Genomic DNA, 25372 nt, shown 5'->3' on the forward strand with positions numbered 1-25372 from the left:
TTATATTAAAAGCTAACGTGGGTGGACAGAAGGATGCCATACTCATTTTAATTTCCATAAGTTTGCCTAAAACAACCCAAATTAAAAAATAGAAAATATAAAACCGAATCATATTTTTGCCATCATGGTTATGGCAGGATGAAACACATCACATGTGTTCATGATTAATACCTTACTTTTGGGTCCACACCCATTATTTAAATAACCTCTATCATATTATATTTTGTTTCGTCGTACATATTCGTGGGATATTCCAATTGGTATATTCCTTCATCAATTTTTTTAATCTCCCAATGATTGAAATCGTTTTAAAACATCCCACGGACAATACCAAGTGGAGAAAGAATCAATAGATATCCACAACTATGTTAGAGTTTTCCTTTTGTCCATACATGGATCAATTTCTATTCAAGCTTTAAAAATACTCCTTTTCCTCTTCTTCCTTTTCCAGTTGGGTATGCCAACGTTACAACTTTAATCAAGGACCCAGCTCAACCGTTGTTATGAAAGACAAACCCATGTCACTCCCCCATAACTAATGAGAAATCTCACTATATAAATATAAGGTAAATATTAACCCATATCTACTTTAAATTTAGGTTCTAATTGATAATCTAGCATAATACTAGAACCTTGCAGATTCTATTACACTTACATTTGAGCAAATAGACGAAAATTAGAACAACATGATAGCATGATAAAAGCTCACCAATCTGATTAGATTAAAGAAAATTAGTATGAAGGGGAACATGTGGAAGTTGGCATCCATCTCACCCCAAAATTTTACAACAAAATAAATACAAGATCAAGGGAAGTCATCTCTGCATAATTGCAAAATGGGGCCTGAGGGAAGAACCTAAAGATCATTGAATCCATTAGGTTCTTAACTCCCAGGATTCAGCAGAAGTGGAAACACCCTTTGTCAAGGGATGATGCATGTGTCGTGCCAATCTGTGTATGTATCCTGAAGCTCAAAGCATTCGTACCTGCACCACTTCAAAACCTCTGCGTTTTGTTGCAGATTTCCATGAACCAATCCCCAGATTCAAATGCCAGTTGATTAGAACCAATTTGAAATGCTGAAGTCCCTTAGCTTCCTAAGGTGTCTCTCCATGTCTTCTCGGCTTTTTGTCCACTCTTCCCTCTCTATCACTGTAGTGGGATCATCTTTTTCACTCTGGAGTACAAAAGGGAAGGGTGAATCAACTAACACCAACACAAAATTATATAAAAAAAATAAAAAGGTGCTTTGAATCAAGGATGGTCACCGCATGAATTATTTTGAAGGAGTTCCCCTTATCACGTATAACTAGCAAGTCGCTCTTTCTATCCCTGTTCCTTCCTCCAGGAGCTGTGACCTGTTAAAGGTGAAGAAAATAAATGTGGTTAGCAAGCTCTATGAAGGCATATCAACATTCATCCAATATCAAATCTTTCCCTTTAGACAGAGAGTGAGAATCAAGGCTTAACCAGGAATTACATATTTACAGGATTAAATCAACAAAATTTGCAGCTTTATGTAGATAGCGAAAAAGTTTCCACATGGTATCACTAAAACTCCATCGTGGCATCAGATGAAGAGATCCAAATCTCCAAAAGCCTATTCAAAATGCCCACCATGTATAATCCCCTGTGCCTTTTTCTGACTTCTTTTCATGTTGCCTCATAGCTTACTCTTGGTATAAATTTAACTAAGATGGAAACAAAAACAAGCACTGGAGATTTAATGGAAGACTCTAAAAGATGGGAAGAAAAGCATCATCAAATCAAGGGAAGAGAAGCATTATCAAATTGAGTGAAGTATGCTCCCAAATGTCTTGGAACTCCTCCCCCCCCCCCCCCCCCCCAATGAATTAGAATGGCCTTGTAAACGACTGCATACTCTCAACAACATGGTCCAACTAAATTATGTAGTGCTAGCGCCCCAGTGATACGGTATAACAGTGCATTGAATGCAGTATCTCAAAGACAAGAACATCAATTGATGGATTATTTAGAGTCCAAGTCAAACCAATCCATAGAAGTATAAAAAATCCAAGGTTTACTTGTGAAGAATCCCACTAATTTGGTCCAGTGAAACTCGAAGGAAAAAATGAGGCAACATGTGCCCCTTTTACTACAAATCTTATATATATATATATATATATTTGTTTTAAAAATAAGATATGGGAAGAAAATTAAGAAAATGAAAGCATTAAGTTTTCACTTACCACCTAAAGGTCTCTTCATTGTCACATTGAGAACATGCTCTTGTAAAGAAACTAAAATGAGGAATGCAACTAATCTGAATAGATAGCCGACAAGAAATTCAAAGATAATATTTTTTTTTTCACACGAAACATGAGAAGAGTATTTTGAAATCGATTTTGGAAACTAAATATAACCAAAAAAAGTGTCTCACCACAACTTTAGCTCTGGTTATTGATTTTGTTTTTGAATCGATTACATAAATCTCCTCAAAATCGAGCACAAATTCTGGGTCAGCCAACCTCCGATTCCTGTAGTGTTTTGTCAAGAAAACCTGTGCCAGAAAACAACTTAGTACAATCTGTTACAAATAAGCAATGTAATCAAGTATAGGAAGTCTGTTCTTCAGGTTCTACATCAACTACAAATTTTTTTCATGTTATTTTAATCCTTAATAATGAATCAGCTACCACATCGAAAGGGTGGCATGAGGAAGCCAGAATTACCATCCACGGTACTATAAGCTTAACCCATATACTCAAATAGTTGTCAAGGGACCAAGGAATTAAATGTTAATAATACTTAACGGTTTAATAATGGCTTAATGCCATATTCCTAAAAGATGTTACATGACAATTGCAATGAGCACAGATTCATAGAGAAAGAGACAAGAAACTCCACACAAGTAGTTTAGGAAAGCTTCCCCTTTAAAAAAGTAAAAAAAAAAACTAAAAAAGGTATTACGAAGGTTTGAACCAAGTAGGAATGAATAATGAGTGATAGTGGATAGAGAACCTCTGCAGTTTACATGGGCACTACAGGCTATGGTATCTAATTATAAGTCATTCCAGCTAAACTAGATCAACCTGTAGACTACTAATATACAATGCAATGAGGTAGTCATAGATGTTTACTTTGATAAGGTAATTCGATTTATTAAATACAGAACCAAAGCAGCAAATTCCCCAAGCCTAATAAGTTTGTTCAGGCGCATCACAGGAGGAGATCCACAGACAGAGATGTTAATGTGCACATAAATTTAAGGAAAGATGCTGCTTAGCAAGTCCCACATCTTGAATCTAGGCCTTAGACATCTAAAGATCCCAACACCAGGTTCCTCAAGGCAATGATAAAAATTGAGAATTTTTAGCAGAACTTGTGGAACAGAAACTAGTGTTACTGTTCTGTGGCTACTGGTGAAGCACCAACTCTCACTTATTGAAATAAAATATTTTGAATTTCATCATGCGCCAGCAAAGGTAACCCCATTCTTCCTTTACTAATAACATGAGCAGAAAATTTGTTGATCACTGAATGATATTACACTCAATGGCTCATACTTGATGAAATTACAATCAAACGAAAAGGAACCATGATTAGGAATTGATCAATTGCAATACCTTCAAGAGATTATTTAATACAATTCATGAACCTTGTGGCATGGTTAAAGTCACAAATAATCAAGAGCACATATTTCATTTAGGAAAAACTTCGAATCAATAAATTCAAACTAAATATTGTTTGACATGTTTAGCATAGTCAAGACATTCAGCTCAGAAAAACAAGAAATTGAGAGTACACATGATGATAAGAACGGTTCACATGGAAATAGCTTGTATAGTATATCAACATTTTGATCTCACCTTCCAAACCTCCCTCTCGGACTTGTACAATGGATCCCGAGGCGCATCAATGGGTGGTTCTGTGACATCGTAGCATCCATAATCACTCTTTGCACAGCGAATGTACTATAAGTTTGACAGAAAGAAAATAGTATGAATTAATAGCTTGAAACTCAAACCAACAATTTGAAAATTAAAAAAGGTTTCACTATAAGTTTGCTATAATCAGAAAATAACCATCCAGCTTCTGAACCATTCTTTGGTTCTTCTGACTGTAAAGTATATCTGCATCTGAAGTGTTATATGCTAGAAACAACCTTCCTACTTCCAGAGGTGCTGATACCTATTCCGTCAACACCCCACCCCACCCCAACCCAACCTAACCCCCTAATTACTTTTTTTGTTGTTTTAAAACATGATTAAATTTATCAGCTAAAGAAGTAATCCACTCATGCAATTTTTCAAAGTACATCACCGTGTGTGGCTTTACCCTTGACACTTTTAGATTCAGGAGTACAAGAGGGCAGCAATGGAGATCAACTAGAGCATGGGGTTACCAGGGTTTGCTAACCTTTCAGGAGGAGCAATAACAAAGTAATTTGGATATCCCACATAAACCAAACTGACACCTAACTACTATATACCTGAAAAGATAGATGAACTTTGATCAATTTGAATGATTTATTGAAAATTTCTTGTTTTTTTTTTCCACATATTTTGTGCCATTTTTTCATAACCCATCAAAATTTGGAAACCAATCTGATAGTTTTGTTCAATTATTATATTTTCTCTTTGCTATTTGTTAGCAGCCCACTGTTTACATTCTCATTGGCCATCCGCATGGTATGAAGAAAATGGGGGAAAATGAAATCATACCTTCTGCGGCATTGGCGCAAGAACCCTTGGAATGGCGTACACATCAGTGTCCGGAGGAGTAACATACATCTACAACCAAAAAATAAAAAACAAAGAAACCCCAAAATATTCCCTTTCATCAATAGCACAATTCTCATCTAAAAAAACGAGAAAATCAGAAAAACTAACCTCTCTGAAGTCGTAGACATCGTTATCCGGATCAGGCGGCTTCCTAATGAAGAAATCGCAATCAAACAAGCTAATTTTGTGAAACTCGTCCTCGTTGATCCTATAATCCACCACCATTTCCGAATCCCAACCCTGGATCGACACGAAGCTCTTGCTCTGCACCATGGCGATGTCGTCGGAAACCGAAGCTGCCGCGGCCGCCGCTGCAAGGGGGTCGTACTCGACGTCGTAGTCCTTCTTGTTGTCGACCTCTTCCACCTCCTCCTCGTCCATGTCGTAGTCGTCAGGACCTCCGCTATCGGCGTCGCCTTCGTCGGCCCTGGCTATGAAAGGGTTTTTGTTTCTGGGGTTGGATAGGGGTCTAGAAGTGAGAGATGAGAAGGTGAGACGCGGGAGGTGGAGGCATGGCGGAACGATGAGTGCGGAGAGTTTGGCAGCTATTGGCTGCGGTGGCGAAAGCGGCGCCGGTGGCAGATGGATGAGGAGGAGAGCAGCTCTCATGGCCCCCGGTTGCGGCGAGGAGGTGACTGCTGAGTGAAGTGTTGTTCCAGTTTGGATCAGATGTTGGGCAATATACAGAAAACTAAAAATTGAAAATTGAAAAAATAAAATAAATAAAATATATATATATATATATATATATATATATATTAATATCTCACTAACAGGTACCGTTACTGCCTAATGGCCTTTGATATAATAATCTATTTTAATTTTATATGTTACATATGGACTTAATGGACCAAAAATCTCATAATTGGTGGGCAATGTACCGCAATTTGAATCTAATTTCAAATTTGAAAGCTCTATTTTAGAGTAATCAAAGTTTTGTTTAATTTTTAAAAATTTGATTATCGTGTAAATTAATTTTTCATTGAATGAAGATTTTATAATATTGATATTATTATTTTTAAGTTATGGTTTCAATTCCAATTTTTAACCAAACCCGAAAAAATAATAAACTTAAAATTTATGTGGTGCTAAAAACAAAAAACAATTAACATTATTATGTAATGATGTACACAACCATACTCGAAATTTGTTTATCCTACTATGATTTTAGTTGAGTTTGATTGGTCATTTAAAATTTGATTCAAGATTGGCTCATGGGTGGCCGAAGCTATATCTCCTGTCATTTATCGTTTTTTTTATATTTTAATATTATGTTTGACATTTAAGAAATAATAATTAAGATAATGTATTGAATATCGCATTTGGCTAATAAAATAAGAAGATATATAAATTATGAATCAATCTTGTTATTAATTACAACAATACATAAAGCTACTATGTAAAACATGTAACTAGGTTATGAATTTATTAATTCTCTAGTTATTTTAATTGGATTTTATTAGTTCAAACCTTGAAATTAGGCTGGAGATCAACTAATGGGTGGCCTAAATTAGGTCTTACGTTGTTTATCTATCTAAATGATAAAAAATGATTTTAATTTTTTTTATTTTTAAACTAGAATATCAACTTCCATATTTTAATTAAGATTTGCTTTTTAAGTAAAATATCAACCTCTTAAAAACCAATTAAACACCTATTTAAAAATGACTGAATAAACTTAAAAAATAATAATTAAGAAATAGAATTTCTTAAAAAATAAAATAAACAAAATTTCAAAAAATAATTAAGACATTTTAGTTAAACTTTAAAACTTTTGATCCAAACATTTAACAAACCGTTTTAGATTTACGTGAATAAACACTAATCTTAAATATTAAATAAAAAGTAAGTTACTATCTAAAAAATATTTATACATTATAATGATAATTGATAAATTTGTCAACTTTTATTACCGCATAACTCAACTATCTTCAAGGTCCATTAGAGCTCCATGATTAAGTCGAGTTCAATTTATTTTACATTTTTATAGAATTTTGAACATTATTTAATTCAGATAAAAGATTAACAAGACAAATATTTTAAATTATTTAATTAATTTATCATCAATTATAGATTTCAAACTATTGGGATTATATAATTTGGTATTAACAAAAAATTAGTATAAGATGATTGAAAAAGTTGAATATATACATCTACTACTTTTTATAGTTACCGATAAAGCATATAATACAACACTTAATATATTTACCTGTAGAAATATTAACGTGATTGTACATACCTTTTTATTATTTGTTTTTTATAATTCAAAATTTAAATGTAAAACAAATTTACGCTCACAGTAAATACATTAATAAAATTAGTCATTGACATAAGGCTTTTAGAAAATTAAATAATGGGATGGAAAACCAATAAAGAAAATAGTATATGAAAGTGAATAACTACAAAAGCATAATGTTGGGAACATGCTATATCTTAAAATGTCCTAATATGACATATTAATTAATTATAGCTTTAAAAAGGGAAATTTCCAAACTCTAAAGGACTAAAAAATTAATTTACATTAGGAATTTTCTATTTTTAAAATAAAATGACTGTAATTTGATATATTAATTGTGGGTGTCTAATACAACTTTCTACAAATACTCAAAGGTAATTAATGATAATTGATAAAATTGTAAGGGCTATAAAAAAATGAATTTAAGAATATTTTAGATTTTTTTTAGGGAGAATTATGTTTTGGGGGTAGATGGGGCCCAAATTAACAAAAAGTTCATGTAACTCTTCAAATTGAGACAAAAACCCAATAAAAGTATGGAAATTGAGTTTAAGGATATCATCGTTCAGTATTTTCAAAAATACCTTTTGTTGATTTTGAGAAAAAAAATTAATATTTTTGAAAAATACTTTTATTTAATTTAATATTTAAAAAAAAATACTTTTATGCAATTTAATATTTTTTAAAATACTTTTATTTATTTTAATATTTTTTAAAAATAAATTTATTTAATTTAATATTTTTTAAAAATATTAAATTTAATATTTTTTTAAATAATTTAATTTAATTTAATATTTTTGAAAAAAAATTATTTAATTTAATATTTTTGAAAACTACTTTTATTTAATTTAGTATTTTTGAAAAAAAATTATTTAACTTAATTTTATAAAATATTCTATATGTATTCGGTTACTATTTTATATTATTCAACTCAATTTGAATAGTTATATGAACCTTTTGTTAATTTGGGGGTCCATCTACCCCAAAAGATAATTCTCCATTTTTTTTAAAGGTGTCTAATACAACTTTTTATAAACACAAAGGAAATTAATGCTAGTTTACAAAATTTAATTTAATTTAAATTTTGAAAAAAGAAGGAAATATTTTTTTAATCACTGATGATAAATCTGTAATAAGTCTCAATAAATGAAAAGGGATAACTTTTATTTATTTATTTTTAAAATTTTGAATTATTTAATTTTGTGAAAGTTGTGAACAAAAAAATTTATTACGTTACAATCCGAATGGATCATAGATGGAAAGAAAATCTGCTTGGATTTCCAGAAATTAAATTGGCTTAGGTCAAAGAAATATGGGTTTTCAAGAAACGGCCCATCTCAACTCTCCACCCCGTTCTCTCCCACCACACCACTACCTTACCCTTTTCCGGGAAAATTTTAGTGAGAAGCGAAATTCAGTTTTCCCACACCCCGCTCACGTTGCAGCTCTATAAAGCAATTTCTTGATTTTCAACCTAGGGTTTTTACTCTTTCGTTTCTTTGTCTTCTCGGAGCATTGAATTCGGATACCCTAGGTATCGAATGGAAGAAGACAAGGGGGGCGGTGGCGGCGGCGGCGGTGGTGGTGGTGGAGGCGGTGGAGGAGGAGGAGGGGGTGAATCGGCGGGTGTTTCGTCGGGGTTCGTGAAAGCCGGTGAGCGACAGAGGTTTACGGTGGAGCTTCGACCGGGGGAGACCACCATCGTGTCGTGGAAGAGGCTGATCAGGGACGCTCAGAAGGCGAGTGGATCGACATCGGCGGCGCCGGAGGCCCCGGCCAATGCTCACCCGGCTCTCGAGTCTCGCATCGCTCCGGTGAGGGTTCAATTCATGTTGGGGAATGGTAATGGTAATGGTAATGGTTGTTGTTGGTTTGCTTGTTTGGTTGCCGGGAAAACGCGAAGCCTTCAGTTGCAGTTCAACTGTTTGGCCCCAGGAAAGCGTTTAAGGCAACATGGTAAGTTCCTTGTGGTAGTGGTAGAACTGGTAGTTTCTATCGTATCGCATATATCGTATCAAGTGACCTTTGTTTAAGGTAAACCGCCCTGTTATCCTGGTATGTGGTTTGACAGGACCTTATGCCTGCCTCTTTGGTATATGGTTTGATAGAATCTAACATTACTGTAAAGAACTAACCATGTTGCCTCAATTGTATATGTTTCAGTTCATGGAGGGCTTAACATTTCTATGTTGCCTGTTACATGTTTTCTGATTTATAAATCCAAAGGAGCACAAACCTAGGTGGATTATCATTTGATCAGCAAAGGCGGTACCAAATGATTAGAATAAATTTTGGTTTATGGTTGAAATAGTCCTTAATGTATCATTTTGCTTGAAATGATGTTAGCATGTTGCCTTAAGATATAGTTCGATAGGAACTTATAACCACTCTATTGCCCAACAATCCATAGCCTTTGTTGGCTCAATGCATGATTTCCAAGAACTTTATGCTATCATGTTCCTCAATTTGATGTCTGCCATGGAATATGGTAAAATTACCCATATGAATTTCCTTGTTACATGGTTTGGTGGACCTTGCACTGTCCTGGGAGACTCTGAAGTATCACATTGCCTCAAAATATGTTTTGGTGGAGGACCTTAGGCAGTCATGTTGTTTTGATACATGTTTTCTTGATATATGGGTTCCATATAACTTTAGTTTAATTAGTTGAACTGGTATAAGTTTGCCACAGAGTGGCTAATTGTGGAGGGTTACTTCTTTATTGGAGTTTAACCTTCATAACTATTGGGATAGATTTCCTTTCTGTAAACTAGTACTGATGAAGGTCCATGGCAAAAGGGCCTCTCTGGAATGATCGATGTCAGGTGAATCAAGTATAGAGTTGGTGAGAGAATAATGTCCAAAAATCTGGATCAGTTTTTATAATGCCAACATCTTAGCTGCATTTTTACTGTCTGGTTCTTGTTTTTCCACAATTTTTATGACTGTATATCTCTCTCTCTCTCTCTCTCTATATATATATATATATATATATATAATACTACATGTATCTTGCTGCAGGATCAATGCTCACTCCATGAACTTACATTATGTAGATGGCTTGATCTTGCATCTACCAATTTTTTGTATGTCCTGCTTGATTTCTGTTGGATGGTTATGTTGCAGCTTCCAACTTTTTCTGCAATCCATTGCATACTTACCTTAATGTTCATACTGAATATCCACATCTCCCATTTGCTTATTATTGGCATGAATACGGATTCTGGTTACCTTTCATGTGCGCACGTATATTTGTTTATTATTATACAGTATCAGAATTCTCTTCGGTATGATACTTTTACATGGACTGGTGGTTTTTCATGCATTTTTATTTTATTTTGTTTTTGGGTTTGTGTTTTTGGAGATAGAGATGACATTGTTATGTGCTTCACCTTTCTAGGGACAACCTGCTGAAGGCGAATTAAACGATGCTCCTGCTCCGAATCGTTTCAGTGCTGTTATTGAGAAGATTGAACGTCTTTACATGGTATTCGATATTCATTTAGTTTTTTGTGCCGTGGACTCTTTAGCATTTTGTTTTTGAATACAAGAGGTTGTGTGCTGTTATCTTTCTAATATCATATATGGATTAGATATGCTAACATCACAATTTATCTTTTCAGGGTAAGCAAAGTAGTGATGAGGAAGATCTAGATGATTTTCCTGATGATGATCAGTATGACACCGAAGACTCTTTTATCGATGATGCTGAGCTGGTTGGTGTTGCGTATTTTTTATAATTGTTCATGGCTTTGCCAATCTTTGCCTATATCAATTTGTCATATTATTTTATATGATATGCATTTGTTTGTAACTATTTCTAAAGTTGTCTCTAACAGTATGCTGTTACTTGTGCAGGATGAGTATTTTCAAGTCGATAACTCTGCAATAAAACATGATGGATTCTTTGTCAACAGGGGGAAGCTGGAACGCATGTGAGTTTCTTTTGGTCTTTTTCTTGATAGTATTTCTGTCATAGTTGTTGGCTACAGTTAGTTTCTGTTCTACTTCCTTTCCTGTTTGTTTTGACAACATAATTTGGCTTCTTAGATGGCCATTTCTAGGTAGCCTATACTTTAGCATATATTAAAGCCAAAGGTTCTAGTAACAATTTAAGCTTGTGACTGCCTTGAGTTCTGCCTTTCTAATTCGGATGTTTTGAAATTTTGTGATATTTCGCACTTCACCATTCCCTTTGTCTGATATTTCAATCAAGAAGAAGAGGGAGAGAAAGAGGAGGGGGAATTACATCTGGAGTAATACAATAATGATAGTGGGTGCTTTGAATGTTCACTCAACATGCAAATAGAGGTTATGGAGAGGATAAGTAAAAGATGCAGAATTTTATGATAGTGATTAATATCGCTTTTATTCATAGATGTTTTGGACTTTCTTAGCACTAAATTTTTTTTTGTTCTTTTCTCTTTTGTCTCTACCCTTTGTGCATCCTGTGTTTACAAATTTTTCTCCTTTTTCATAATAAAATGATTTTAACATAAAATCATTCATTGGTACAGGATGACTTATCGCTGGTCTTCATTCATGAATGTTAGCAATATTATTCAAATTTGTTTTCCTAGATATTAGAACTATATAATGTATTTATCTATAAAAAAAGGTGATGGAGAAAGGTTCCATTATTCCCTATATTTTATGGTGTCAACTGTTAAGAATCATCTGTTGGTCATCTTTTAATTAAGCTTTATCATTCTTCATTTTTTTTTTGTTGTGTTGTTGAACCTAGATGAAAATGTGTTTCATTAATCTAGTTTTTTTTAAACTTCTGGAACTGTTCTTATTGTTTTGCGGAGAGTATTTCTGCTATTTTGGTTTATGTTGTACAATCTTCACCTATCCTGCTAGTTGATTACATATAATTGGATTTCTACACAAAAGAAACTGAATCAATGCATTCATGTTTAATTTCTATTTTTGCTCCTTTTACTGACTCTTTTTCTTTCCAAGAAGTGAACCTCCTTTATCTCCTAACCATCAATCCAAGAAAAGGCGAAGGAAAGATTTGGCAAAAGCTCAAGGAGAGAGTGATGATGCTAACGTACCAAATAAACATGTCAAAGTGGGTAAGACAGTGTCTGGAAAGTCTGCTGCATTGGTTGCAAAGAATGCGTCTGTTCCCTCTCAGGCTCCTGCTGTTACAAGTGAACATGGTGAAGATATGAAACATCAGAATCAATCAAATGCGTCTGTGATATGTTCGAAAAAAAAATCTGCTGATACTAAAACTACATTGGATCCTTCATCTTTGAAAGTTTCAAATGGCAGTTCTTCTGTAGCCTTAGCAGAAGTGAAGGATGAAAGACAGAAGACAGTAGTGCTCCCGTCCAAGAACCTTGGCAACAAAATGAAAGATGCAAGTGGGTTCTCTGATGCTTCACATCAGAGATATCATGATAAAAATGCTTATACACAATTAAAATCCCAATCTGGAAGACTATCAGACAATCTTAGTCCACTAGAAGTAGCAGCTCGGCCAAGAGAAAAGAATGGTGTTCGAGAACTTCCTGAAACTAATGTCTCAGAGAGCAAGTGTATGATGCAAACAACAGTAAGACGTTTTCCATAATTTCAAGCCATTTGTCTTTCCTCCCTTTGTGCTTGCATTAATGGATTAATAATTGTCTATGTTATAGTTCTTAACCATTTTCTTTTGAATCTGACGCTGGCATGTGCAAGCTGTGATGTTTACTCTGCTTATTTAATGCCCTTGGTGGTTGTTGCTTTTACAAGAAATTTGTTGTTTTTCCCTATTTTGCTTTAGTTCTATGACAGCTCACAGTAGACCTGAACTTCGTTATTTCTATTGCCATTTGTAACATCATGAGGTGGTGAGCTGCCAATATTTACATGACTAGTGCAGTACTGTGTCAAATGCAGCTGGTCAGTGTAGTTTCTTGAGCCTCTTGCCAATTTTGTGTTCATAAGTTTACGTTCCCAAAAAGATGGCTGAAAATAACAACCATGGTGTATTTTTTTTTTTTTTGATCAGATTACAACCATGGTTTTGACACACAAAACTCCATACCAATTTGAAAATCTCTCTTACTAAAGAATACCGCATGTATTCTTCTCCAAAAGGAGAATAACCAATACCACAAGATTCTTTTTTTGCGCAATGAAGAAGGATGTGATTAGCTGATTTTTTTCATCCTTGTAAAGATAAAAACAATTTTCCAAATTCCAACTCCTTTTTTTAATCAATCCAAAATCAAAATCTTCTTCCAGCTGCTTCCCAAACCTTTTGTTGGGGGCCTAGGAATTCTAAATCACTTCCAAAAATTCCTTGTGGAACTTCGACTTCAAACATGGTTGTCAAAGGCGAGCTTAAGTGCTCCTAGGCCCAAGGTGCAACCACCCCCTAGTTATAGCACCTCACTTGTGAAGGCCCACATCTTGTTGGAAAGGTGTGGCTTATCTATTTTCTTTTTCTTTTTAAATTTTTTTATTCTTGAAATGTTTGATGATTTCTTTAAATGCTTGAAATCTTAAATTTTGTTTCTTTGGTTGAATTTTTAATCATATTTTATGAAATTGAGATGCACCATGGGTTGCATTTCACTTTGTTCAAGCGCGTGTTTTGTGTTGCACTTTGCACTAAAGCTTTAGTAGACTTTTGGGCCATAGTTGTGCCTTGCGCCCTTTAAACTATGGCTCTAAATTTGGTGAGCAGAAGTCTTTGTGTGAAAGCAAGGATGAATCTAGTGACCACGTCCTCTGTCATTGTCTCAAAGCAAGATTATTGTGGCAGTGGCCTTCTCCTTGTTTGGAGTTGTATGGGATGTTGCATTCTTTAATTAAAGCAACATCATTAAGTTGGGAGGGTCATTTCATCGGAAAGAAGAGAAAGAAGGCATGGAAATTGGTTTTTCTATGTTTGATTTGGATTATTTAGAAATAGAGAAATAGAAGAACATTTGAAAATGTTGAGCTATAAGATCAAGAGCTTAAATTCTCTTTTATGTGTAACTATTTCGAGGGGATCAAAGGGGCTTAGAGTTTGGGTTCATGTCCATGTTTGATTTTGTCAATTAGCTAGACTACAAGTAAGGGGAGGGCGTAATTTTTTTTCCTCTCTTCTTGTTCTTTGCTTCATAGCACATTCGTATACTTCTTGTGTGCTTTGTGTGTCCTTTTCTGGCGCTAATTAATATATTGCTCATTTCTCTATACAAAGGACAAAAAACAACGACTCTAAATAAGAATGGAATGCTTGATTGAAAAAATTTCTTGTCCTTCAACTCCTACCAAATCATTCTATCCTTTACGTTGCTGGTAGCTTCATGAGAGACCTCTAATCCTATCCAACTCCTAGTCATCGAAACACCTAAAGAAAAGGTCTCAAATGACATCCCTTATTTGATTTTTCCCAAACATTTGCGAACCAAGGAACCTTTGAGTTGGTAACTGTGAGCAAAGAGGGGAAAAAGACAATTAATAGAGATTCATCACACCAAATGTTCTTTTGGAACTTCATTATTGCAATCATCCAGAACAAAATTGCTTCTACTTGAAAGACTTCCCATCCTCTTCTTTGTGAGAAAACCCAATACCCAGTCTCATTTTGTGAGAAAACCAACCACCCACATTTTCGTCCAACTCTCCTACAATGATCCTTTTCCTCGAGGATTCTTGGAATCCTTTCTAGAAGCAAATCTCTAACATGGTTTGCCTAGCAAAGCCTTGTTAAGGACCAATAAATCCATAATACCATGTCCTTTCTTTTTGTTTATGTAGACAATCGACTACCATACTAAACAAGGTGTATTTTTTTAAGGATTCTACTAGCCCCACCACCACAATGATTGTGCCATGAACACCATAAAGGAAGTTGCTTTGAATCTTGCCAACTTTTAGCTCACTTTTTTTGTAATAGAAAATAGAGATAGGATATCTTGGTAAACAAGAAAAAGTGCTTTTAATTGATATAAACCTTTCACATTGTTTTTTTAAAAACCTTTTTTTTTGTTAAAAAAAAAAAGAAAAGGAAATTGGAAAGACTTGAGATTTTTTGTAACACTAACAACAAGATATGAGGTTCTTAGTCCAAATCCTAACATTTCTTTGCCATCCAGGATAAGGAGTCTTTCAACTTCTTTTAGTTTTGGTTCTTACAAATGGACTTGCATTAAAATTCTCACCGTGGATGAGATTACAAGAAGGGGCATATAAATTGCTGTTGTATGTTCAAAGAAAATAAAGAATCAGTCACTTACTTAGCTGCTAAAGAATGGCTTGGAGTTGCTATTGTTTTTTTTGGATGTTTCATTTTTTAGTAACCAATAATTTGATTGGTTGGCATGGAAAGTTTATATCGAGGGATAAAAAAAAAAGATGGAAAATAAGGCCTTTGTGGTTGTGAGAGGAACAAAACCAACAAATCTTTGAAGGTGAAGAGTGACTACAGTTGTGGTTGAAGAAATATATTTCTCAACTCTATATGTATGGTTGGGTAGATTTATGGCTAGGGAAATTCTTTTCTTAGGATTTATAAAGAGATGGTCCTAGCTCAAGGTTTGTGGGTAGGAGATATTTTCCTTTCCTTTTGATTCTTGGGTGACCGTTGTATTCTTACTATGTATTAGCCCCCGATTTTTTAGATGCCTAATGATAATTTTTTTGATAATCGAAGAAAATTTTATCAAGAAGGCGCCTAGAAAAGAGGGAGCAAACCAAGTACTCGAGAAGCGTATAAAGGGCACAAGAAAGGGCTCAAACAACACCTCTTTTAAGAGGTACCCAAATAGTTGACAAACTCAAGCAAGGAACAAAAGTTTTGCCTTTGTAGACAAAAGAAGGAGAAAGCAAAAATAAAATACTCCTTTAATCATAATGTTCCAAGCCTTTAGAAGTTTTACCATTCAACTTTTGCTAAATGATCTAAAACAAATAGAATGAGTTTTTCCAAGTCTTCTTACTTATAAAGTCTGCACTTTGCCTTGGTAAAATTTCTCTCATTGATCAATGAAGCGCCTAGGAAAGGTTGAAAAGAGAGAATAATAAGTGCCACATTGCTATCCATAAAATAATAATAATAATAATTGTAAGTGCCACATGCTTTTGGCTTATCACAATGTGCTGAAAAGTGGTTGGTCGACCTCTCAAGTGAAAAGGTTGAACATAATGGTAGCCCAAGAACCCTAACTCCCTTTTTAGGAGGGAACTTCTAAACCAACTATAAAGTGCAATAAAACGATTTAACTATGCATCATTTGCACATCTCTCACCGGCCTATGCCCTTTATTTGTTAACACCACTTCTTGGAGTTCTGTTAGAAAAGCTTCCACATTTTTTTCTTTCCAATCATTTAGTTGATTTTATTTTAATTTTTTAGTGATTTGGAAAGAGATCAAATAAGCTCTTCGGATTGAGTGTGGAGCCAGCTTCAGAATGACGATGATCGAGGTTTGACCCATATGTTCAACCCATGAAAATGCCTTAACTAACATGATTTTAATGCTTAATACCACCAACCTCTTCCCAAACATTTGCAATGCAAGCATCCCTAGAAGCAACAAAGAAGTGAAACAGATCCTCAACATGGAACCATAACACTAGACTTCATGCCAAAACTGAACCTTTTTGTCATTTCCCGCTAAAAAGTTCAATCTTGAAATAAATTCCCTCCATCTTCACCTTATTGCCTTCCATAACTCTACATTGTCATCATTCCTTATTCTTGCCCATCTTAAAAAACTAACCAATTTTGAATTATCATACAAACCAATTTTCAGTTAAAATTACTCGCTTTAATAAGAAATAGGGAGTACTAAATGCAAGCCTCAATAATGGATTTTTGTGTTCAATAAATTAATAAAAGGAAATAAATTATTTTTGTCCTTTTTGACCTCCTAAAAAATAGAAATAAAATTGTCAAGAGAAATGAGGCTTTTGAGGCTGTAAAATATATTTATTTTTGTTTTTCTATTGGAAAGAGGCTTGCACATGTTAAGTCATGAAAATCATGCTCCAAATATTAGCACATTGCCACATTGTGTTTTGGGTAATTTTCTTAATACTTCATTTGAAGCATGGACTAAAGTGTTAGCATCTGAATGATTGTGAGATCGAGCATGTGGAGCGCTTTATTTTGAGGTTCCAAGGAAAGGCGGTGAATAGGGAAGGAAAAGATAAGGTGATTGATTGGAGACAGAGCGGAACTTTTTCCATTAAATTCCTTTACTATGTCCTAGAGTTGGGAAGATCAATGCCTTTCCTCGTGGGTATTGTTTGGAATTCCTTGGTTCTGCCTAAGGCGAGTTTCTTTACTTACGAGACGACTTGGGGAAAAGTTTTGACCTTGAATTAGCTTTAGAGGAGAGGCTGGACATTGTCTAATAGATGTTTCCTCTGTCATATCCTAGAGGAATTGATTGATTATGTTCTTTTGCATCGTGGCATGATGAGGGTTTTGTGGTAGTTATTTTTGAGTCTTTGGTGTTATTTTCCTTCTTTAGAAGACCCTCTTGGGATGGCACACGGGTCCTTTATCTGGAAGAAAGGAAAAGAGGTGTGGGTCCTTTAGAAAGGCCCTTTTAGGATGGCTCATGAGTCCTATGTTTTTCTACATTGTGGCAACATCCTTTGTGTACTTTTTTTCCTTATTTTCTTTGTCATTGTCTAAGGAGGCTTGGGTGGATGATGTGTTGACCCATTTTGGAGGGGGAGTGTGGGACCCTTGTTTCGCTAGGTGGCTTAATTATTGGGAGGTGTTCGATGTGGAGCGTTTTTTCCAGAGATTTCAAAGGAGGAGGGTGTGTAGTGGTGTGGAAGATCATGTGGTATGGACAAAGTCAAAGGATGAAATTTTTATTGTCAAGTCTCTCTACAAGGCTTTGGAACTGAAAAGACAAGGGGATTTTCCTATAAGAGTAATTTGGAACTAAGTTTTTTTTGCTTGAGAGGCTACTTGGAAAAAGGTCTTAACCTTGGATTGGATTCAAAGGAGAGGGCGACTTTTGGCTAACAGATGTTACTTGTGTCTTTCAGTGGAAGTGTCTGTTGATCACATCCTCTTGCATTGTGAGTTGGCAAGGAGCTTATCAAACTTGTTGATTTCCTTGTTGGGAGTGTCCTTGGTGCTTTCGTTATCAATGAGAGAGACATTGTTAGGGTGGCATGGGTCTTCTGTGGGAAAGAAAAGGAAGAAAGTGTGGCTAGCAGCTCCCTTGTGATTTTTTTGGACAGTTTGGAAGAAGAGAAACAAAAAAGTGTTTGAAGATGAGGGTCATTCGGTTCAAGGGTGTAAATCTTATTTCCTTTGTAACTCGTGGGCGTGGGCTAAGGGGTTTCTAGTCTCTGGTCCCCCTTCTATTCTTGATTTTATAGATTGGTTTGGGCTCTGCTTGAGGGGGTGCTGTTTTTGTTGGTCTCTTGTTTCTTTTTTGAGGCACTCTTTGACCTCTTTTGTATTCTTTTTGTGTACTTTGGGGTGCTTTATTGGAGTGCCTTTCCTTATTTTAATATATTGCCTTTTACTCATTAAAAAAAAAAAAAAAAAATTAGGTTTAAGCATATGCCTCATCCTGTGCAAGTGGGTTTCTGACTTATTGTCCTTGGTGTTGTCCTTGTTTGGAGTGTTCAGCGTCCTTCCTCAACTGGTTAGAGATTTCTTGTTTACTTGGCAACACCTGCAACTTGGCTTGAAAATGAACTACTTTGTGTTTGTTTTGGATAACTTGGAAAGAGTGCAATACAAAAATTTCTGAAGGTATTGAAAACTCCCCCCTGGCAGTTAAAGATTCATCAGTTCAGGCCTTATTGATGTTGCCTTGTGGGGTGATGGGGTTTTCTTTCTAATATCATCTTGCCCATCTGTTTGCCTATAGAAAGAGAAAAAAATTATGAAGGCACCAACCTTGCAGCTGTGGGGAGCTGAGCCTTATTCCTTCAAGATATTAGAAGGTTGAATTGAATGTTATAATGGCATTATGCCTTGCTTCTGTGCAGGTGCATGGGCAGGCCCTTTAGTTCACATCTACATTAGCGTTTGCTTGTATTGCCTTTTTTACATCTTTAGAAAGGAAAAATGTGTGCATACTATTGCTTGATTTCCTAATAGCTTTCTTGCCTTGTTCTGTATTTCCTAGCAGAACAAGGCAAAAATGTGTCAGCTTTCTTTCCTTGTTCCCAGCTTTCTAGCTTTCCTAGCTTTTTTTTTTCTTGCCTTGTTCTGTATTTGTGCGTCTATTACAGAAAGTTAATCAATGATATTTCCCTTTTTATTATATTTGATATCCATGTTGCTGGTGTTGATTCCTTTTACTATATTCTGCAGAAAGCTTCACATATTCACCGAAAGGATGGTTCTAGTGCTAGGCCCAAAGGAACAATGCTTGAAAAAGCCATTACGGAATTAGAGAGGATGGTGGCAGAATGTAAGTTTGGCAAATGTTGTGACGATTCAGCTTTTCGTTGATGGTGTCCTTTGTAAATTAATAAATATTTCTTTGTACAAAACATTACAGCAAGGCCGCCCACTATGGATGTTCAAGATGGTGATACTTCATCCCAAGCAGTCAAAAGGAGATTGCCTCCCGAAATAAAGCTGAAACTTGCAAAAGTTGCTAGACTAGCGGTACTGGAGAATAGTTAACATGACTCTTAACTATTTGATAATTTGTTTTGTGCTCCACTGAATTATTTTCCATGCTATTATTTTTATCCCCTCATTTTACTTGAAGCTTTAAGGAAATCTCATCCATATTTTGTTGCTTGCAGCAGGCGAGCCATGGCAAAATATCTAAGGAGTTACTTAATCGGCTTATGAGCATTCTCGGACACCTAATCCAGCTTAGGACATTAAAGGTACAGCATTTTGGAAAAGCATGAAGATATGGCTCATCAATACCTGTTGTTATTTTTTACTATAAAAAAAAAACTGTTTCTAATTTTACAATCATAATATTTATCCTCTTCTTCTAGCTGACTGATTGTTAATGCTTGTGTAAATAGTAATAATTTTCAATTTGGTGGAGAATTAATTGCTAGGCAACCACTTGGGACTTTGGGAAAATTCTAGAAATGAGTGTTGGTTACAAGATTAAGCAACATTATTTGGTTGTTGGTTACTATTAGTAAAAGAATGAGGAAAATTGTCTGTTTTCAGTGTCTTGTTCATTTCATGGCATGATTACTCATGTGATAAAGAAAAATGTAAAATAGTAATTACATGAGAATGAGCCCCACAGAAAGCCTCCCTTCTTATTTTCCTTTCTTACTTCCTCCACAAATAAGCTTCCTTTCTCATTCAGTTTCTTGTCCTTATAATCTCTTGTATGAGAAGCCTTTGCTCAAGGATATCATCCAAAGGAGGACCAGGACAATTAATCCAAATCTGGAGTATGAAGCAAGGCTTCAAGTTCTTTATTTGCAGTTGAAACTGTGAAGAAACCAAAATTTCAAGATAAGGAATTACTGGAAGTAATTAGGAAAGTATGGGATTCTTTCCACCAGATCCACAGGGTTCAATTGAGATTGCCTGAAGATCCTCAACTAAACATCCTCCCAAAATGAATTCTGGATTCATTACCAACAATGGATTTAATATGAAGGGAGTATTTGGAAAAACCTTGAGGAGTGACTTTTCAAGAGCATTAATGAGTCTCCCCTTTCAAGAACACAAACTTTGATCTTTAGGAAGCCTCCACAAACAATAATTTTTTTTAATCAGAGCCACAACCAATCATCATTAAGCCTTTGCTTTTGAGATTCACATTCCCCAAGCCTGAACCTCCTTACACCGCACAGTTTCCCACTTGGCCAAATGGTATTTTCAAGTCTAATCTGAACCCAGCTAAAGGGAGTCCCTGTATATCCTCTTAGTTCCAGAGGCTACTTCAATGGGATCCTAATAATAGACAGGAGGATATAGGCGTATGGGCAAAGTGGGACTGTATTAAAAGTTATTTTACTGTCAAGGGAAAGAAAAGCTAATTTCAAGGGACTTCATCACTTTTTCATTCACTGATCTCCAACTGTGGAAATTCTCAGGCTGCACATTCAACAAAAATGTTGGAATTATTTGTAACAGTAACAATTTGCGTATTGAGTTTGCACTCTTGATTTATGGGAGGAAATTCCCTCAACCTTTTAGAGTGGTTGTTATAGTTGGCAATCTTTGTTCTTTACCTGATAGATCATTTTAGACTTTTCCATAGGTTGTTGGAGTTTTTTTGCATATGTACAAAGTTTGTGCTGGCTACTGCCTTTTTCCATGTGTGGAGCCACAAGCCATTGCCTTCTTTGGTTTAATACCATTTGGTTGATTTGTGTGTTTGTTCCCCACTAATAGTGTTTAACATGTTTTTGAAACAGCGAAATTTGAAAGTCATGATTAACATGGGTTTGTCAGCAAAACAAGAGAAAGATGATAGATTTCAACAGATAAAGAAGGAAGTTATTGAGATGATTAAAATGCGGGTGCCCTCTCCAAGGTCCAAGGTATACTTTGGTTAGATCGCTCTCTTTGTTTGTAGGGCTCAGCCCAGTGTGGAGTGAGCAGGTGGAATGTTGGTGGGGGTTTCATTTGGTTTGTTTCAATGTTGTGTCAAAGGTGAAGAAGAAACCAATTCTAAGTCAAATCTGACTGATTTTCTTTGTTAGGGCACACTAGTCATGGGCTGTAAATTTTTTATTCCACCTTTCCAGCTTTATGGAATGCCTTTCATATTTGGAATCCAGGCCATTGTTGCTCTTCTCACTGGCTTGTACAGTGTGCTATTTGGCATTCCTCTTATCTCTTTCTGTCTGATTGGAGGATTTGCTGGTAGTCATTGCTTCTTGTCAAAACTTCATTGGCTCAATCACTTATTTTTTCCCATCTCGTTCCTGCATTGTTCTGTCTAGCTTCTCATAACTGCATTTATTTCTTATTGAAATATATGTCATGGATCATTCACCAAGTCTTGACTAAGTTCACTAAGTACTGGCCGTGCATTTCCTTAATAGGCAGGGTGTTTTTTTATCATATTGTTCATGAATCATTTGTTACTTGTGATGCTTGTGCAACATCTATATCTCTAAAGTTTGTGTTTCTTGAGTTATTATTAAATGCATTATATGTTCTCTTAGGGGTTTGATCAACAAGTTGGATCATCGGATGATTTTCAAGAAATCGGTTCTGAAGAAAAGGGCGTTCTTAAAAGAAAGTTTTCTATGGGTGACGAGATGGAGGATAAGATTTGTGATCTCTATGACCTTTATGTTGATGTACTGATTTTTGCTTCCAAAATTCCCTTCTATTTAAGAAAATTTTCTCGATGGTGGAATCATCTTTTTGCTTATATCTTATGTTATATCATGGTTGCAGGGGCTGGAGGATGATGCAGGTCCACAAATTCGAAAGTTGTATGCAGAGGTAGCTCTCTCTCTCTCTCTTGTTTTCTCAGTTGGTATTGCTTAAGTTAGTTAACTATTTTCAAGGTGTTCTGTGCTTGGATTTTCCATTAAATTGTCATGGTAGCCTGCCGGAACAGCTTTGACAATAGACTTCCCTAATGCAATTGTTCATGGTCTTGGTGTTGAATTTTATTGATGTACTTTTCAAAATTTTATTTTATTTTTTGATGGGTTACTTTTCAAAAATTTTATGTTTTGCATTATAAGCTGCATTTTATGGTAGTGGTGGCTATCAAAGCGGCTTCGAATAGCTATTCCAAAATATAATGGTTTAGTGCCTGCTGTCTTATTCTATTGATTCACTTTTCAATATATTTTCTTCTGGATTAGAATTATTGGCAAGCCGCAAACATAAAACCTGTGTTTTGTTGTTTGGTAAAAGTTTTAAGTATGGGCGAACTGTGCTATTCGTGTAAATTTCATTTTTGACACATTGATCCATTTGCCTGGCTTGTGACTTTTCTCTTCTTTGAAGAGCAGTTGCTGTCACCTCAAATTTTACTGGCTTTGTTGCTTTTTTCACATTATGATCTGTGTTACTTCAAGTTGATTTGTTTGTAAAATATTAATCATTGTGGCCATCCAAGCATTGCATGCTTGAATCATGTTTATGATCTTTGCTCGCATTATTGAGATATGTCTGGCCCACTTGTGATTCAGCTTGCAGAACTGTGGCCAAATGGATCAATGGACAACCATGGGATTAAACGTGCAATTTGTAGGGCTAAGGACCGTAAGAGAGCACTATACAGCCGTCATAAGGTATGTATGCATTTTTGCTTTCTTGTTTGGATGTGTTCTGTAGCATGCTATGGATTTTGTTTAGGTTTCTAATATCTGAAAACTTTTGCTTCCTATACATGCGATTTATGTTGGTAATTGGAGTTATTCTTAATGTGGAGGCTAAGTATAATTCTTTTATGAACAATGTTACGTAGAATCAATAACTTCATTTGATGCTTTAGATTGTTTGCATTGAGATTATTAATATACTTGGACTACTTAGGGTGTAAACCTTGCCCTAAAATCTAGAGAGGGATATTTCTGCAGAAATGTGGAAGAACGATTACAAATGATTTCTTTATTGGGAAATCAAAATAGACCTGACATAGTATAGATTATATTATTATTAATTTCAATTGTATGAGGCTGAGAGAGATTTTGCTGCAGAAATGTGGAAGAACAATTACAAATGATTTCTTTATTGGGAAATCAAAATAGACCTGACATAGTATAGATTATATTATTATTAATTTCAATTGTACGAGGCTGTATTGATTGCTTTCAACTGTTTTAGTCCATTTGGAGAGGAAAGAATAGTCATACTTAACATCTCAGTAGAAATGGTATGTAGAAAGGCAATTGATGCAACATTTCAATCTTTTGTTCTGAGGAAATAGGAATATGCTAGTATTAGCTCTTTCTATCCTCATGCACTCTTTAGTTCACCTTTTCCCTTGCCGGCACCAGTTATGTGGTGGGAAAAAAAAAATACAAATTGCTCAAAGTGAGAAATTTCTGGCAAGTGTTTTCAGTGGCAAAGTTTTCATGTGACATAGTGTGTTTGCATGACTCAAAAATACAATCCCACTGGTTTTTGAGCCTTTTTTCTCCCTTTTTTTGTTTGTTGTTTGGGCAGTTGGCTGCAAATATTGCTCAAATACCGATATGCTTTACCCTGAAATTGAAAATTTTGTTTTCCTTATTGATTGACATCGGTATTTTCTTCTATCTGATGAAGGACCAGGAGAAAATTAAGAGGAAGAAGCTGTTGACATCAAGGACAGAGGATGCTGTTCGAGTTGAGTCTAGTTCAATTGCTCAGCCACAGTATGCTCGGGAGAGGCCGGCCACTGATTCTGGTACTCATGGCTTAACTGCATCTAGTAAGCCAGTACCCAACACAACTACTGCAGCTGTCCGGATGCCTAGTCCTTCAGTGAATGGTCCTAGCTTGGACAAGGTGAAACAAGAGAAGGTAAAGATAAGTTCTGGCAACTCCTTGGACGATCCTAGGGGTGTGGATGGTGCATTGCCAAAGAAAAAGGCGAAGAAGCCAGAACTGGAATCAGGTGAAGCTCATTTCCGTCCCGAGAAGTTGCCTTCCCAACAGGGAGAGGAACGACAGAAATCATACAAGCAGGCTACAGCTCCTCCTTCCCATAAATCAAACCTTCATCAGTCGGGGGCTGTTACAAACTTTGAACAGTCAAGCTGACATGCTGTTAGCTCAATCAGAAAATTTATATTCCCGAAATGTTGCTTAGCACAGATGTCCCTTTTTCGTTTTTTGGGTCTCGTTTCTTCTTCCTTCATTTTGCGGCTTCATTTGGTCTGTGACAAACTGATTGGGTTTTCCTGTCTCTGTAAGTAGACGTTGTTGCATTGCATGGAGCCTCCTGGATTAGAGTTTTCCTTTTTAATTTTTATCTTAAATAGAGATAGCAGAAAGCTGTAATTTTGCTGTGCAGCATATCTGCATGGCTTCAACTGCTATTTTTATTCATTCTTTGCCCTTGTTACATTTTAAATTTAGTTTCCCCATCAGTTCCTTTTTATGATAGGTCTTTACATTATAATTGAATTCAGACGTGAATGCCCAACATGAATCATCTTAGGATTTTTATGGTACCCAAGTGGGAAAAATTAGGTTCACTTAGCTTGGAATAGAAGCTACCAATTAGCATTTTCATATGTGATTCATCTTTGCAGATATTTTTCTATTGGCTTATTGGCTTATATATTAGATTTCAGGAGTGTATGTTCAAGGCTTCTATCTTTCAGTCTTCTATTGAAATGTGGATGAACTATAAACAAAAAATTAAAAATAAATAATCATACATGATTTTTAGAATTACTTTCAAATTTTTAGTTACACAACAAATATTTTGGAAGCAAAAAGTAGAAATGCAATCAAACATACTTGTTTTCAAGTCAATTCACAAAACCTATCATCTTTTTTTTCTTTATAGTCTCT

The 25372-nt window shown here is 35.3% G+C and overlaps 2 protein-coding genes across 7 annotated transcripts; one reads left to right on the forward strand and one right to left on the reverse strand.

Annotated features, from left to right (window-relative positions):
- Window positions 1-695: 695 nt before the first annotated feature.
- Window positions 696-5444, reverse strand: LOC100250482 (PLASTID TRANSCRIPTIONALLY ACTIVE protein 6, chloroplastic). The gene is made up of 6 exons (XM_002284581.5): window positions 4854-5444; window positions 4686-4754; window positions 3831-3935; window positions 2402-2521; window positions 1269-1358; window positions 696-1177 (listed from the first exon to the last, which is right to left on the reverse strand). Exons 1-6 carry the CDS (start codon window positions 5352-5354, stop codon window positions 1061-1063), a joined length of 1002 nt encoding a protein of 333 aa, XP_002284617.1. The 5' UTR covers window positions 5355-5444; the 3' UTR covers window positions 696-1060.
- A 2769-nt stretch (window positions 5445-8213) lies between these two features.
- On the forward strand, window positions 8214-24926 carry LOC100255662 (ubinuclein-1). 6 transcript variants are annotated; one of them, XM_010665863.3, is made up of 13 exons: window positions 8214-8795; window positions 10382-10468; window positions 10605-10697; window positions 10840-10916; window positions 11947-12547; window positions 19274-19373; window positions 19464-19573; window positions 19717-19803; window positions 21313-21438; window positions 22069-22206; window positions 22307-22354; window positions 23056-23157; window positions 24137-24926. In XM_010665863.3, the coding sequence occupies exons 1-13, from the start codon at window positions 8523-8525 to the stop codon at window positions 24611-24613; spliced, it is 2319 nt and encodes a 772-aa protein (XP_010664165.1). In that variant the 5' UTR covers window positions 8214-8522; the 3' UTR covers window positions 24614-24926. The 6 variants fall into 6 exon arrangements, with proteins under 6 accessions (XP_010664165.1, XP_010664167.1, XP_010664166.1 ...); XM_010665865.3 differs by having other exon boundaries at window positions 19720-19803; XM_010665864.3 differs by having other exon boundaries at window positions 11950-12547.
- Window positions 24927-25372: the final 446 nt, after the last annotated feature.

Source organism: Vitis vinifera, chromosome 18 (genome assembly GCF_030704535.1).
Source record: "Vitis vinifera cultivar Pinot Noir 40024 chromosome 18, ASM3070453v1".
Classification (NCBI taxonomy): Eukaryota; Viridiplantae; Streptophyta; class Magnoliopsida; order Vitales; family Vitaceae; genus Vitis; species Vitis vinifera.